Consider the following 12829-nt stretch of genomic DNA (forward strand, 5'->3'; position numbering starts at 1 on the left):
CAGCAACAAATTAAACAATAAACAGGACATCTGAAATGTGATTGTTCCCCTGTAACATTTTATTAGGTAGTGAAGTCGTCCTCTGTGCGGTCAAAGTGCAGAATGCTCTCATCCAAATTGAACAGGTCAATCAGCTCAGACAAGCTGGCTTTTCGTCCATCAATAGGGACTTCTGATTGCAGTTCATACAGCGCAGCTTGAGCACAATGCCGCCACTTATCAATCAATGTTTGGAGATGAGTCAAATCATTCTGTGGGCGAAAGATGGGAGAACCTGTCGTGAGAAATTGCCAGCTTTGGTTTAAGTAACCAAAAACATATCCCATTATGTTCCATTTAAATGTCACCAATACCTTGCTTCTGTACATTTTAACCATCTTGAGTCTACGTAGAGTCTCTGTTTTGTCTTTCACCTCCTTCCTGAGACGTTGTGCAAAGTCTCCTGAAGGATATTGTGTTGATTTGGGAGCAGGCCCAGACAACGTTTTACTCCCTTCTCTCTCCCCATTTCTGTTTACATCAACACTGCTTAAAACCACTGGAGGATTATTAACGGGCTGCTGGGAATCTGCTGAAACTTGTTGGCCATTCTCCTCATCATCAACACAAAGGCGTTTGGCCACAGAGAGGGGAGAGATGAAGGAGCGCCTGGATCTCTTCAGCCTCTCCCTCAGTGAGGCACTCAGCTTCGGTTGATGCTGTGGGGGTGACAGAAAAGAAAATGACTCACAGGGAAAGTGCATGGGCAAGTTTTGATAGTTAATTACAAAAGTTCCTATAAAGTCAACCATCATGCCAGGTTATATTATGTAAGACAAATGGTGCTTAAGCCCTTCTAACACCTTACCTTCTCTTTGTAGTCACACGGGCTTGACTCTACTGAACTACATGGTGAACAACAGTCCCTCTGTAATTTAGCTGCTTTAGGTGTGATCTCCATCGCTGAAACTTGCTTTGAATCATGTAAACTTCATAGTTTTGAAGGGTAGTTTAAGTTAGCCAAGTGGATATCGTTAGCTAGGCACTTATCCATTTATCACATTTTAACAGACGCCGCTGAAAAAACAAACCTACTTTCAGCACTTACAGTAAATGAAGGGTTGTTAAATGCTGCTACAATAACCACTGAGCAGCCAACAACTTTCACTAAACGCAGACTGAATCAGAAAGCTAGGACCGACGCGAGACTTTTTCCGTATTTTGCGGCTCGAAACCTTCGCAGTCTGTGATTGGATAGAACGTAATGACGTATTACAGAAACGCATCTTGGGAGCTGTAGTTAGTATAACATGTAAGGCACAAAATGTTCTTTGTGCCTTAAATCCGGTGTTTTCATGATATTTCTCAAACTTACAATAAATCCGTATGATTATATTGACTCGCTCTTATGCTTTGAGAAAATTATACATGCAAAATTAGTTAAGTGTTCCTAAAAATAATTTTTTTGAACTTGAAAAAACCTGCTGGAAATACAGGTTACTTACAGTAAAACTAAATAAAGTCAGGTAATTATAAGAAGAAAATTATAAGAAGAATATTAGAGTAAATTATATTTCTCATTAGATTTTAAAGGATAAAGCGTAACATTCAAGAAGTAAGGACTTCCAGTGAAATTAAACTCAACTATGCTGCTTTACAAAATAAAGTGCTACAGGAAACACAAAGTAAAACTGATTTGTGTGGACTGTTGACAGGTTTAGTGCTGCTTGTCACCCTTGTTGCTAGGGTCGAGTCACATTGTGATTCAGCTCTTCTCATCAGTTGATTCATTTCCTTTAATGGGCTTATTTTTAACTCCTCCAGACCGATCCATTCATGGTTTGTTTGGGATGGCGTTCAGATGTTTGCGATCACCTGCTTTTTTTTCTGCTGCCTTGAGGATAAAAAGTGGGAATTAAAACGTGAGGCTGCCTGGACTTGAACTTCAGCACTTGGCAGTCTGATATTACACACCCTAGGGATCTGGGGATTTTTGTCATATTATATGGATGAATGTTGCAGGGCTGAAAGCTGCAGTTAATTACTATGTGTGAGTCAGGAGACAGTTTTCAGTGTTTTTTTTTTTTAACTTTTGAAAACTTGACAAAAACTCTGTGCTCAGTCCCCAGCAATATGGGTAGCAACAGAGCCAATGTGAGACAGCGAACGCAGGTGCCATGTCTTTCATCAAATACAGGTGTGCAGGCTGGGCACTCTTAAATATAGACTCTAGCCATGTTTTTGCATGCTATTGTCCCCCTTACTTAAATTATAAGATATGGTCAGCCTTTTGCTTCCCCTTTTCCAGTGGATTAGACGCTACTGGGCTGTGCACAGACTGTCACTTGACTTTGGCTGAAAGGGTGTTTTGTATTTTGGGTTAGCGGGTTATTTTGATTTCACAATCCACTGTGTGCTGGTTTCCCTTTAATGCGTTGCCAGTGAGCCTCATCTGTAAAACACTTCCTTATCTCCCCTCCAACGTTTACATAAACAGAACATAAAGACCAGTAAACTACAGTCTGACACAGGGGCCACAATATGGGGACACACAGGTGATAAAAATCACCTGGCTAGCAGCGAACTTGAGGCCTCCTGACATTTGGTGTCACATTTTCCACTCACTTTCCATATTTATCCAAAGAAGGAAAAGGACAGGTGTTATTAATGGCAGCTCCTTTCTGTTTAAGTGTCCCAGTCAGAGTCACAGTGTCTGCAACACTCTCACTGTCACACTGAACGGTATCAGTGCCCTGAAACCCAAGACCTATCTGGACCATAGCCATCAGTAACTTTGATTTACACTTGTTCTTTTCTCCTGCGAGACGGTAAAGCGTCTGCTTGTGAAAAAGGATGCAAAAATAACGTGGTTTCAAAATCAAAGTCAATTTGACCTTTAACCTGCAGTAGCTCAGTGATGGCTGTATGAGTTGGATGACTGTGGTTGTTACGAATCCTTCCTGATGATCCCCCTTGAAATAGCGACGTGTCATCTTTCACTGTCAAAGACTGAAGCAATTATGTTGACCACATAGATCAAAACCCACATTCCTTTTCAGAAATAATAGTCTTTTCATTTTGGAAAACAAAATAGTCCCAAGTGTGTCTCCCTGTGTTAAGGTCATGCTCTTTGTGTTGCTTCTTTTATACAATGAGTTTATTGTTCTGTTTTTCTAATGGTGCATATGATTATAGCCTTCATTTAATGTTCAAATATCCATCCATCCATTTTCTCAACCACTTATCCGGTTCAGCAGGACTGGATCCTGCAGTACTTTCAAGTCATCTACGGATTATATTCTCATTTAACTACTAAATTATTAGGTCTTGGAAAAGAACTAAACAAAGTTTCCTACAAGAAAATATCAAATCACTTATTTAGTTCAGCAAACTCTCCCAAAACCAAAGAACGGTGCAGGCTATAATCAGAGATGGCACTAGCTGTAGCTGTAGAATATTTGGTGCTTGAAGTATTAATTATAAAAATAAATGGCGGTTATTTTTCTGTAAGTCCGCAGAATCAAAATGTTTACGGCTCAGGAGTTTTACAAGTGAGAAGAAAACCAATAAAAATCAGGAGGTTTATAAATAAACTATTACATGCTCTGTCTCTCTCTTTTAAATTTGCATGCACTTTCTCTGAGCCAAGTATCGTCAGAAGTTCCCTCTTGGTATTTATTTATTATACCGGAGAGGTTTACTAGCTCAACTTAGAGCAAAGCCTGATGTCTGTGCAAAGTTGAACCTCAGCTTCATCTCTTCAAACACCTCAAAATGCCAAGCCAGTCTGTTGAGGTTTCCCTTAAATCATCTTCTATAGTTAAATACAAATTATGCCAGCAAGAAAAAAAAAGTCCATCTTTCAGCTCTGTAAGTGCTGACTCCTTTATAAAGAGAACCAATAATACTCCTTCAGAAAACCTAATTTGTACTATTTTTCTGTCAAGAACATTTAATCATTTATGTGTACATGCCCGGTTATCCTAATAAACCCTGAACAAGATTTTTTTCTTTTAATTTTTCTGCTGTGTAAGCATTGTTGAACTCCCTGTCAAATCTTTTGAAGCTGTTTCCCCCTCTCTTCGAACGAATAATAAGAGCTTATCTGGAACAGCTGTTATCCTCAACACAAACAGGAGTGTGTTTCATACAAAAAGGCTGCACAGGCCAGTCTGCTGCAGCTCCCCCCCACCATCCTGGAATCTGTTGCTTTCCCTTAAGATTTGGCATTATTCAAACTTGCACATAGATGTGAGCGGAGCAGCAGCTCCTCCTCCGTTACACTGTCCTTGGGGCCATTTCTTTTCCATCCTTTGAGCAGATTAGAGTCATACTCGCTGTGAGTCATGCAGGGTGGGTGGATGTCTGCACAGGGTGTGGTGGGTGAGGGAACCTACTGGCGCTTGCGGCTACCAGTGTAGAAATAAAACATCTATAATTTAGCTGCAAAATTGCATAAATGTAAATGAATGGATGGAGAACTTTTATTATTATCATGCAGTTAAAAACAGCTCGTGTGTCCTCTCATTTGGTGACTGCACGTGGTGGAAGCTGTTGATTTCTTCTGAAGTCTATCAGCAGTGTCACATGAAAACTATCAGAACTCCTAATCTGAGCAGTAAACAGGAAAGGCACAAACTGATGCTGAAACAGCTGGATTTAAAAAAAAGCTGAGGAGCCTTTTACGCAAACATTGCAGTCAGTTAAAGTCACCCGACTCCAGCCTTGTGCTTTTAATTTTAAAACGTTGTAAAAATACTGCTTGGTTATGTAATAACAGTTGCTGAAGCCATAGGATATAGATTAAATGCTCTGTTTCTTGTTCCAAAAAATGCGCACCAGATGCGTTCCAGATGCAGCAGGATTGATTTGTAGCCCACACTAGATCAGCAGACCCCGAAATGGCTGCACTGCTATCCAACAGCAAGAAAGAGAAGGTGGTGGTGGGGGAAAAAAAATCCTACCTCCCATATCAACCCCTTCCCACCTCCTCTCAAAACTTTACCAGTTTCGAAAAGTAAGGCTAAAGCGCTGAGCAGTAGCAGCAGCAGCAGGAGGAGTTCATCACTTTTCCTTTTCACTGTCGAGTATCTGTGCCTGTTAGGCTGAGTCTGACAACTTAATTGGTTCCCTCGGGCGCTCTTTTCTTCTTCTTCTTCTTCTTCTTCAAATTCAGCTTTTCGTGCCGTCTGCCACACCTGCCTGCCAAGCTGATGGGCGCGGCTGGGACCGGTGCCAAAATCTCTGTTTTTACTTGCCTGGGAAAGTTGAGCGAAAAGACACAATAGGATCGAGGACTTTAAGAACATCCCCGCACGACGCGTCAGCTTCACATAAACACATTGTTCCTCCGGTGGTGGATCAGTCGCTCCATCCTGGGAGGAATCCGTATTTGATCGGTACTTGTTGGAAGTGGCTGAAGGTATGGATTTCTTTTTGTTTTGTTTTGTTACAATGCAGTGCTCTGAAATAACTTGGAGACTTTAAAGGGGGGGTGGGGGGAGAAGGGGAAAGTTGTTTAAGGTGGATGTTGCGGATGTTTCTTCCCACCTGGCTGCTGCATCTCTGCACTAACTGCGCTCTGGGAGTTTGCTGATGGGCTGTCAATCTTTTTTTGGGTGTTTATAGGTTGGAATTGTTATAGTCTTCAAAGTTCTCCGCACATACTTCTTGGCTTGTATGTACAATCCATTGGAGGGGTTTTTTGGGGATCATTTTTCGGTTATAGTGATCTCAGGATAGTTTTACACATTCTCCTTTTGCTGTGCTATTTAGATCCGTCTAAATATACCAGAGGCTCCGGCCTTTCTGGAGCATCACGCTTTAACTGACATGTGCCTATATTTGCTGCTCAGATCAGTTACAGCCTATGATAAGTAACCGTTTTTTTTTTCTTTTTTACAAGCTTCAAGCTAAAAGGATAACAAACAGTGGATTTATTGGGAGAAATATCTTCACTATTAACTTTTCTCACAGCAGTAAAAACAGCATAAATGTGTTACTGGGCACAGGTAGAAGCTGTGGTTTCAGCACCACGTGGTACAGGAGAAAAGTAACAAAAAGCGCATCTTATGAAGTTTCTCTGCATTGCTGTTTCTAAATAACCTGAGTGTAGATGAAGCACATGCAGTTAAATGCCCTTAGTTGGCTGGCAGGGTGTGGTGAGAGGATGGTCTTTCAGAGCTGAGCGGTGATCCACCAGACTCCTTTGTTCCTTTGTGAGTTTGCTCGTCAAAGAAACAAAAGTAAATAGAAAGTCTGCTGAAAGCTATAGATGATGCTTTTCTGTGGTGTCCTCTGTTCACATAGAGATAAATGTGTGCTCTTGTTGCATATGTTCTGCCTGTCTGCTGTTAGTGGAAGGGGAAACCATATGGTGGTTTTAAAAAATACAATCAGGAAGACTGGTGTGATGACATTTTGTGCTTCAGCTGGGATGAAGTATCAAATACATGCAGTAAACAAGCAGCCTGATCTTTAACCCAGATCATTCCTGGGAGAACAATTTTGTCTTTTTTTCATTAGATGTTAGCTAAAATACCATCTAACCACAGTTAAGAAATAAGCAGACGGCTCTGAATATACATGACTGTGGTCAACATTTTATCATCATCTCACCAGATTAAAATGGGATGGACGAGTTAACAAGGCAGATGGACTTCTCAGAAGAAAAGGGTGAGATTTCTGGATTTCCTCCGAAGTTTTTGGAATGGCAGTACAGATAGACACAGCCACCATTAAATCCCAAAATAAAGGCTTGATTCACCCAAAATAGACACACATTAAACAAAAACTAACTGCCACAGACAGTTTTTGTTCTATTTGAATTGGATTTCATTCAGAATCTCAGCGTCCCATTTTCACAGACCTCATAAAGTGATTTCTTATTTGAGGGTTTAAAGACAGATTGGTGTAGAGGCTCAAAAATACTTTGTTGCTACACGGTTTTAAATAGCGTCCTCCTTTCCTTGGTGGTGGTTTTGTCTCTCTCTCTCTCTGGGGGGTCTTATTATCACTAACATCACTGCATGCCTTCACTGGTCTCACTTTCCATTGCTCATCACAGTGTAAGTCATCCTCTGGGTTTCCCTTCAGCAGTCATAGCTAAATGTTAAAGCAGAGCTCATCGCGGCCTAACAGCTTCTGACACAGGGCGGAGAGGTCAAGCAGGCCCGGATCATAAGTTTGACCATTGCCGAGAGAATCAGACACGCTGTCCTCTTGTTTTATTGATCACTTTTAAAGCAAATCTGCTGAACTTTATTTATTTAACACATTTCATAACCAGTGGTTAGAATGTGTTCGAGGCTTTGCCAGAGTCGAGGAGCATCGGCAGCAGGAGCATAACAGGCCTAAAACAGACATAAACCCCTAAAAGGGAAGGAAAGCAGGAGGGAAGAGGAGGAGATGAAAGGAGGAAGACACGAACGAGAAGCCAGCATGAAATTAAAGGAATTTTTATAATCTATAGCTGATGCCAGCAAAACTCAACAGGCTGCTGCAGGAGAACAACTTGCCTCCTGCTGGAACAGGGGTGTTATTAACATCAAATTTATCTGCACCCATAATTTATGCAATCTTTATTTAATGTTCTTGTAATTCATGCCTACATATATGATGAGCATGAAGGCTCAGGCTGACCTGAGGACAAAGTCTTTGATTACAGTCAGAACTTGTCAGAAAGTGTGAATCCAAGTTGGGACTAAAAATTCATAAAGAAAACGCGGTCAGAGGGCGTAGGGTCTGGCTCGTTCCTGGAGGTGATTTAGTTGTTATTCTCCTGTTTTGCGTTGTGATAGCAATCACAGGGTCAGCAATCTGCAAATTAAGACCTCAAGATGCTTGTGAAATTTTTGGTAGGGGCGTTTTTGTCAGTAAGAATCAAAACATTGAAAAACTTGACATGTCAGATGTCCTCATTTGATACTTTAGCTTTATTTAAACGCAAGACTTGAGTTTGATTTGATGTTACGGGAAACCACCCAACCCGATGACCTTAACCTGGCACTTGGTTGTTTTAGAACCAGGTAATTGCAAGTCACCTGTTATTAAAGGCTTCAAGGTTGCAACTAGAACTTTAATAGTGTTTAATAGATCAGTTAATACTCTATTAAAAAACTATGAGGCACTATTAAGACTAGCATTTTGCATTTTTAGATGGTTGTCAAAATCATTAATAGTCAGAGTGAAGTTTTCATTTGTATGCCTGTTAATGTTCGTAAGCAATCACATCAATTCACCATGGTTAGAAATTGTTCATTTCATTCAATTTAAAAAACAGTTGTAGGAGGACATCGACCAACCTTGCTCTCCAAAAATTGTTATTAATGTGCTATAACAGTTTTGTAATCCTCTCTCCTAACCCCTAGTCTTTAGTTATAGTATAAAAACTCCTTTAACAATAAGTGTCAAGATGAGTCTACACACAATAACATGTTATTTCTGTTTATTTGTTTATTCTTTTCATATTTATTTTCATTCTGATCATTTCTGTTATTTTTCTGTTGTTATGTGATCTGTTTTCTGTTATTCCATTTGTGTCATCCTGTCTATTACATAAAAAACAGATAATATACTGGCAAAAAAAAGTACATTTTCAGTTTTTTAACAATAAAAAAAGTGTAGTTTGCTGTAATAACTCTCAGTGTTATACCTATATGGACACAAATACTGTGTGCACAGTGGTAATTATTGTTTCCTTTTCATCAGTTGTCACAGAAACCATAACCTCCACAACCAGACTGACATCTCTCCCACCAAGTGAGTCTCTTTGGTCTAGCCATGTTTGCCTTAATTGTTGTCAGCAAACTAAAAGCAAAAAAAGAAATAAGAGTAATTATAGTTCTAAAGGAAGTTCCCGATGAGTAACTGCTTCTTGTGTTTTGCTGTGTGTCTTCGTTGCTAGAGGGAACCAGCGGATCAAATCACAGGAATATGTCCAGCAGTGCTGGAGGGCTGGGCTTGGAGAAGAATGTCTTAACCCAGAACAGCAGCAGTGGAACTTACTTTTCTTCATGTGAGAGCAACTTTCCACTTAAAATGAGGAAGCTGCAGTTTTGTTTTGAGATGCTGAATGTCACATTTTTAACCCGAATTACAAAAGACAGATTCTAGTTTTTTGCATCCAGGCAGGAATATTTTATTTCTTGAAAGTAGCTCTGACGTCATTATTGATGCACTAAAATACAGCGGAGAGCATTACTATTAAAGGAGGCTGAGGTGGAGCTGGTTTACTGAAAAGTTATTTTACGGGTGCCAGAGGGAAACGGTTACTGTATTTAACTTTTAGCTCCAATCTCAGTAAAGATACTTAGTTAGGTGTTATGGTTTCATGCTACTATATACCTCTGCTCCACAGCATGGTATAGGGAAATACTTTACTTCTTTTAGTTATTTAGCAGGTTTTTAATTAGAAATGACTATTTTTGTGCAATATTTATGGGCAACTTTTTTATTGAATTGAATGAATAAGTTAAACCAGGGTTTAATGTAAAAATGACAGATCTGGATGTTTTCACACACTAAAACAGGAGTTCCTCTTGTTGTAAAGTAACTATCAGTACTCTAATTTAGTTTCTGTACAGTTTGTGGACTGTACAGAAAAACCAAATTAAATAACTGAGCCTGTTTCAAGTGTTTCAAGTTTTGCACAACTGGTCAGCTGAACGTGTGGCAATGCGAGTGTTATCTGCAGAATCTGTATAACATTAATCATATTCTGCAGGTAAACACGTTCAGGAGTTTCAGTGGATCTGTTTTAGCTGCTAATGTACACTTGCCACAGGAAATCATTTACTTTTCTTTTTAGAAACAGCAGTTTTTATTAAATAAAAACGATTATCTTATGTAGCATCTTCTGTGGAGGTTTCTCAGGAATATTTTCCAGTAAGTGGGACTTTAAAATGGATGATCACTATATATTTTCTGTGTGCTATGTAGTATTTCCAGTATGTTCAGTTTTTCTGAGATGTGGCGGAGCAGAAGCTGTAAATACCCATGTAAAATGGCACTATCTTAAATTTACAGCTGAGAAAAGGGACTTAATTACTACTTCCTGGTCATATTAGTCCAATCATGACTGAAGAGTTCTGTGAAATCATAAATAATTTTGGAAATCATCCTTCCAGCTTCTGTAGGTGTGAACACCGGGAGCTACAGCTCCTCCTCGGGAATCTACCTCGGCGGAGACTCCTCAGGAGGGGGTGAGGGAGGTGGGACCTACATAGATGGAGAAAGCTTTGGAATTGCCACAGGAGGAGGAGGAGGTGGAGGCAGCGGAGGCAGTTATCTCGTGAGCTCCGCGTCCAAGGTCCGGTCCAGCTCGTCGGGCGGTGCCAGGAGGACGCAGACTGCTGGCTCATCAGGAGGCCTGTCGCCAGCTTTCCGGGAGAGGAAGCACATATCCAGCCGCTCAGGGGGCTATGATGGTGAGATCCTGTTAATAAAACAGTTGGCATCAGAGAGTGAAGGAAACTGGCACAACTCAAGGGTGCTGTTTATACTCCTGCTCAACCATTGTGCTTTCTTCTAGGGAGTTCCAGTGCTAATTCCTCTCCAGAATTTACTCGCAAAGATTATGGAAACTATTGTAAGTGAAAAGGCTTATCAATGTTCTCATTGCACAATATCTCTCTGTTTTACCCTAAACATGTGTCTCTGTTTTTCTTTCAGGCTCTGGTGCCACAAGAGGGAGAAGCGAAAGCAGAGGTATTTAATAATAGCTCCTCCCCTCATTATTTCTGCACCATCTGACTCTGAATTGTCCCGGGTTATTTATTTATTTATTTTATTAAATGAGGATTCCATTGTCCATTGTGTGTTGTGATTTTTTTTCCAGAAAGCGAGATCAGAGTCAGATTGCAAAGTGCCTCCCCCACTCCCTGCAGATGTAAGACCTCTCATTTACTGCTGTTATGCAAGTTCTCAGAACTTTTTCTCATTTTGTCCTGTTCCTGAGTACATTCATTCAAAGAACCACTTGCATAGTGAAAGATTTTTTACTGTGGGGTGTCTCTTTTGAATCATGTGGATCAGATTTATATTACGTTCCACTTCTCACATGCGAGTCTATAAAATTCTAATTTGTAACACGTGTTGCAGTTAGTTCTCCAAAACAGAACATATACATCAGCAAAAAGAGACGAGGGGAGGTTTAAACAGTGGGGACTGTGCCTTTGTTTGCACTGTAGCCATGTGGAGAAAAGGTTATGGGGCAGAGATTTGGTGGTAGCAACGGCACACATGACTCACTGTTTGCAGTAAGTCCCATTTTAGACCAAAACGGTGCAGAGTTAGAGCTGAACAGATGATCATCGCTCCCCCTGCTGATTGAAGTCCATAAGTGCCGTTATTTAATCCACATTTTTTAAGAGTTAGTCACTCTGTGCCAGCTTTGGCCCCCTCAGCCTGCCACGGTACATCGTGTGTAGTGGTGGAAAAAGCACTTTTACTAAATATAATAAAACAAAAACAACACCGTAACGCTCAGAAGTGGAGTGTAAGTCTCTTCTTTTGTAGGTTTTGCAGCTATTATCACTCGCAGAAATATTACAAATAAAAATACTTTCAAAACAATAAATCATGGCCACTTTTACACTGTGAGATTATTGCATGAGTACATGTTAGATATTTATATGATTGATTTTACCTGTTTTATGACAAACGGAGATTAACTAATATTTTCAGAGGACACATACCCCCAACTAACTAAACTAAATGAAGAATAAATATTAAGACAAAATGTTTAATTTTCTTTAAAAAGTGTTTTTTGTGTTTGCCTCTTGCAAAATTACAGTCTTCTGTTTTTAGGATTCCTTTTAGCCATAAACTTCTAACAGTTTCTGCTGTTGAGTTTCTAGTTCAAATTCAAGATGAAACAGTATCTGAGATGTGCTGCATTGTTGCATTTGTTTGTGCGTTTGTGGTTCTGCAGGGACAGAGTTGGATGACGTGAAGAAGCTGCTGAAGGGACGCTCTAGCAGCGTCAGCCCCACTCGCTCCTCCAGTGCCTCCATCACCCTGCCTGTACCTAAAAAGGCCAGCGTGGAGACCAAGACCATCTCAGTGGCCTCTCAGTCAGGTATACTACAGTGCTAAACCCTTTAGCGTTGGAGATTCACATAGAAGAACATCTTGTCAAAATAGTCAGGGTTTATTAAAAAGTCATTATATATTAGAGAGGTGTCACAGGAAATCTTAATATGGAATAAAGAGGGAAAAATAACATTAATAAAAATGTATATTAATGTGCAATAAAGTTAGTTGTCAAGTTGTGTCCAATATATAGATTTAGTCTGAATATGGAAACAGGTTATAAGGGGTTAAACTGTTTAATAGACTCTTATATATTGGTTTTACCTTTTCTCACACACATTCATACTATGTCTTTAAGCTCTTTTTAACTGTCACACGCACACTCACACTCTGATGGATGCATCAGAGGCCAATTATGGTTCAGTATAACACAGACAGTGGGGGGCTACCGACCAAACTACAGGACAACGCACTGCCGCCTGAGCTGCACATCACAGACACAAAGTGGAGAAAAGTGAAAACTAGAGACACATTTAAAATGTTTGTCTTTGTGTCTTTTCTCTCCTGCAGTTTCAAGTTCTTTTGGCTCTGGTGTGAGATCACCTGGGTTCAACACCATTGATTTATCAGGACTGTATGATACCGGCCTGACAAATGGAAAGCTTGATAAATCAAGCCAGTATGATATCACAGACAAGTATGATACTGGTGTCAAATCAATTCAGTATGATGGTAGTCTGAAATCAGGACAGTATGATACTGGTGTGAGATCAGTGCAGTATGATGGTAGTCTGAAATCAGGACAGTATGATACTGG

General features: G+C 40.1%; 2 protein-coding genes across 7 annotated transcripts in view; one reads left to right on the plus strand and one right to left on the minus strand.

Moving 5' to 3' along the window:
• Window positions 1–62: 62 nt before the first annotated feature.
• On the minus strand, window positions 63–1229 carry sfr1 (SWI5-dependent homologous recombination repair protein 1). Its single transcript, XM_005914126.2, has 3 exons — window positions 848–1229; window positions 354–698; window positions 63–251 (listed from the first exon to the last, which is right to left on the minus strand). The coding sequence occupies exons 1-3, from the start codon at window positions 938–940 to the stop codon at window positions 63–65; spliced, it is 627 nt and encodes a 208-aa protein (XP_005914188.1). The 5' UTR covers window positions 941–1229.
• Window positions 1230–4917: 3688 nt separating this feature from the next.
• col17a1b (collagen, type XVII, alpha 1b) overlaps window positions 4918–12829 on the plus strand; it is a 23880-nt gene continuing 15968 nt past the window's right edge. For 2 of the 6 annotated variants that reach the window (XM_005914132.3, XM_042225190.1), the window contains exons 1-10: window positions 4918–5401; window positions 6601–6654; window positions 8689–8739; window positions 8885–8995; window positions 10107–10406; window positions 10511–10567; window positions 10651–10686; window positions 10817–10867; window positions 11912–12058; window positions 12583–12798. In XM_005914132.3, the coding sequence (XP_005914194.1) occupies window positions 6612–6654; window positions 8689–8739; window positions 8885–8995; window positions 10107–10406; window positions 10511–10567; window positions 10651–10686; window positions 10817–10867; window positions 11912–12058; window positions 12583–12798 (1012 nt within the window). In that variant the 5' untranslated portion in view covers window positions 4918–5401; window positions 6601–6611. Of the gene's footprint in view, window positions 5402–6600; window positions 6655–8688; window positions 8740–8884; window positions 8996–10106; window positions 10407–10510; window positions 10568–10650; window positions 10687–10816; window positions 10868–11911; window positions 12059–12582; window positions 12809–12829 lie in introns of all 6 variants that reach the window. The other 4 variants (XM_042225189.1, XM_042225194.1, XM_005914135.3 and 1 more) reach the window with 4 other exon arrangements.

This window comes from Haplochromis burtoni, unplaced genomic scaffold, assembly GCF_018398535.1.
Source record: "Haplochromis burtoni strain Fernald_Lab_line unplaced genomic scaffold, NCSU_Asbu1 Contig_7, whole genome shotgun sequence".
Taxonomy (NCBI): domain Eukaryota; kingdom Metazoa; phylum Chordata; class Actinopteri; order Cichliformes; family Cichlidae; genus Haplochromis; species Haplochromis burtoni.

Coding starts and splice junctions, on each gene's coding strand:
- sfr1 (XM_005914126.2), bottom strand. CDS start 940: ATGGAGATCACACCTAAAGCAGCTAAATTACAGAGGGACTGTTGTTCA. Junction 699..847: donor CGTGTGACTACAAAGAGAAG/GTAAGGTGTTAG, acceptor TCACCCCCACAG/CATCAACCGAAGCTGAGTGC. Junction 252..353: donor TTAAAATGTACAGAAGCAAG/GTATTGGTGACA, acceptor TTTCGCCCACAG/AATGATTTGACTCATCTCCA.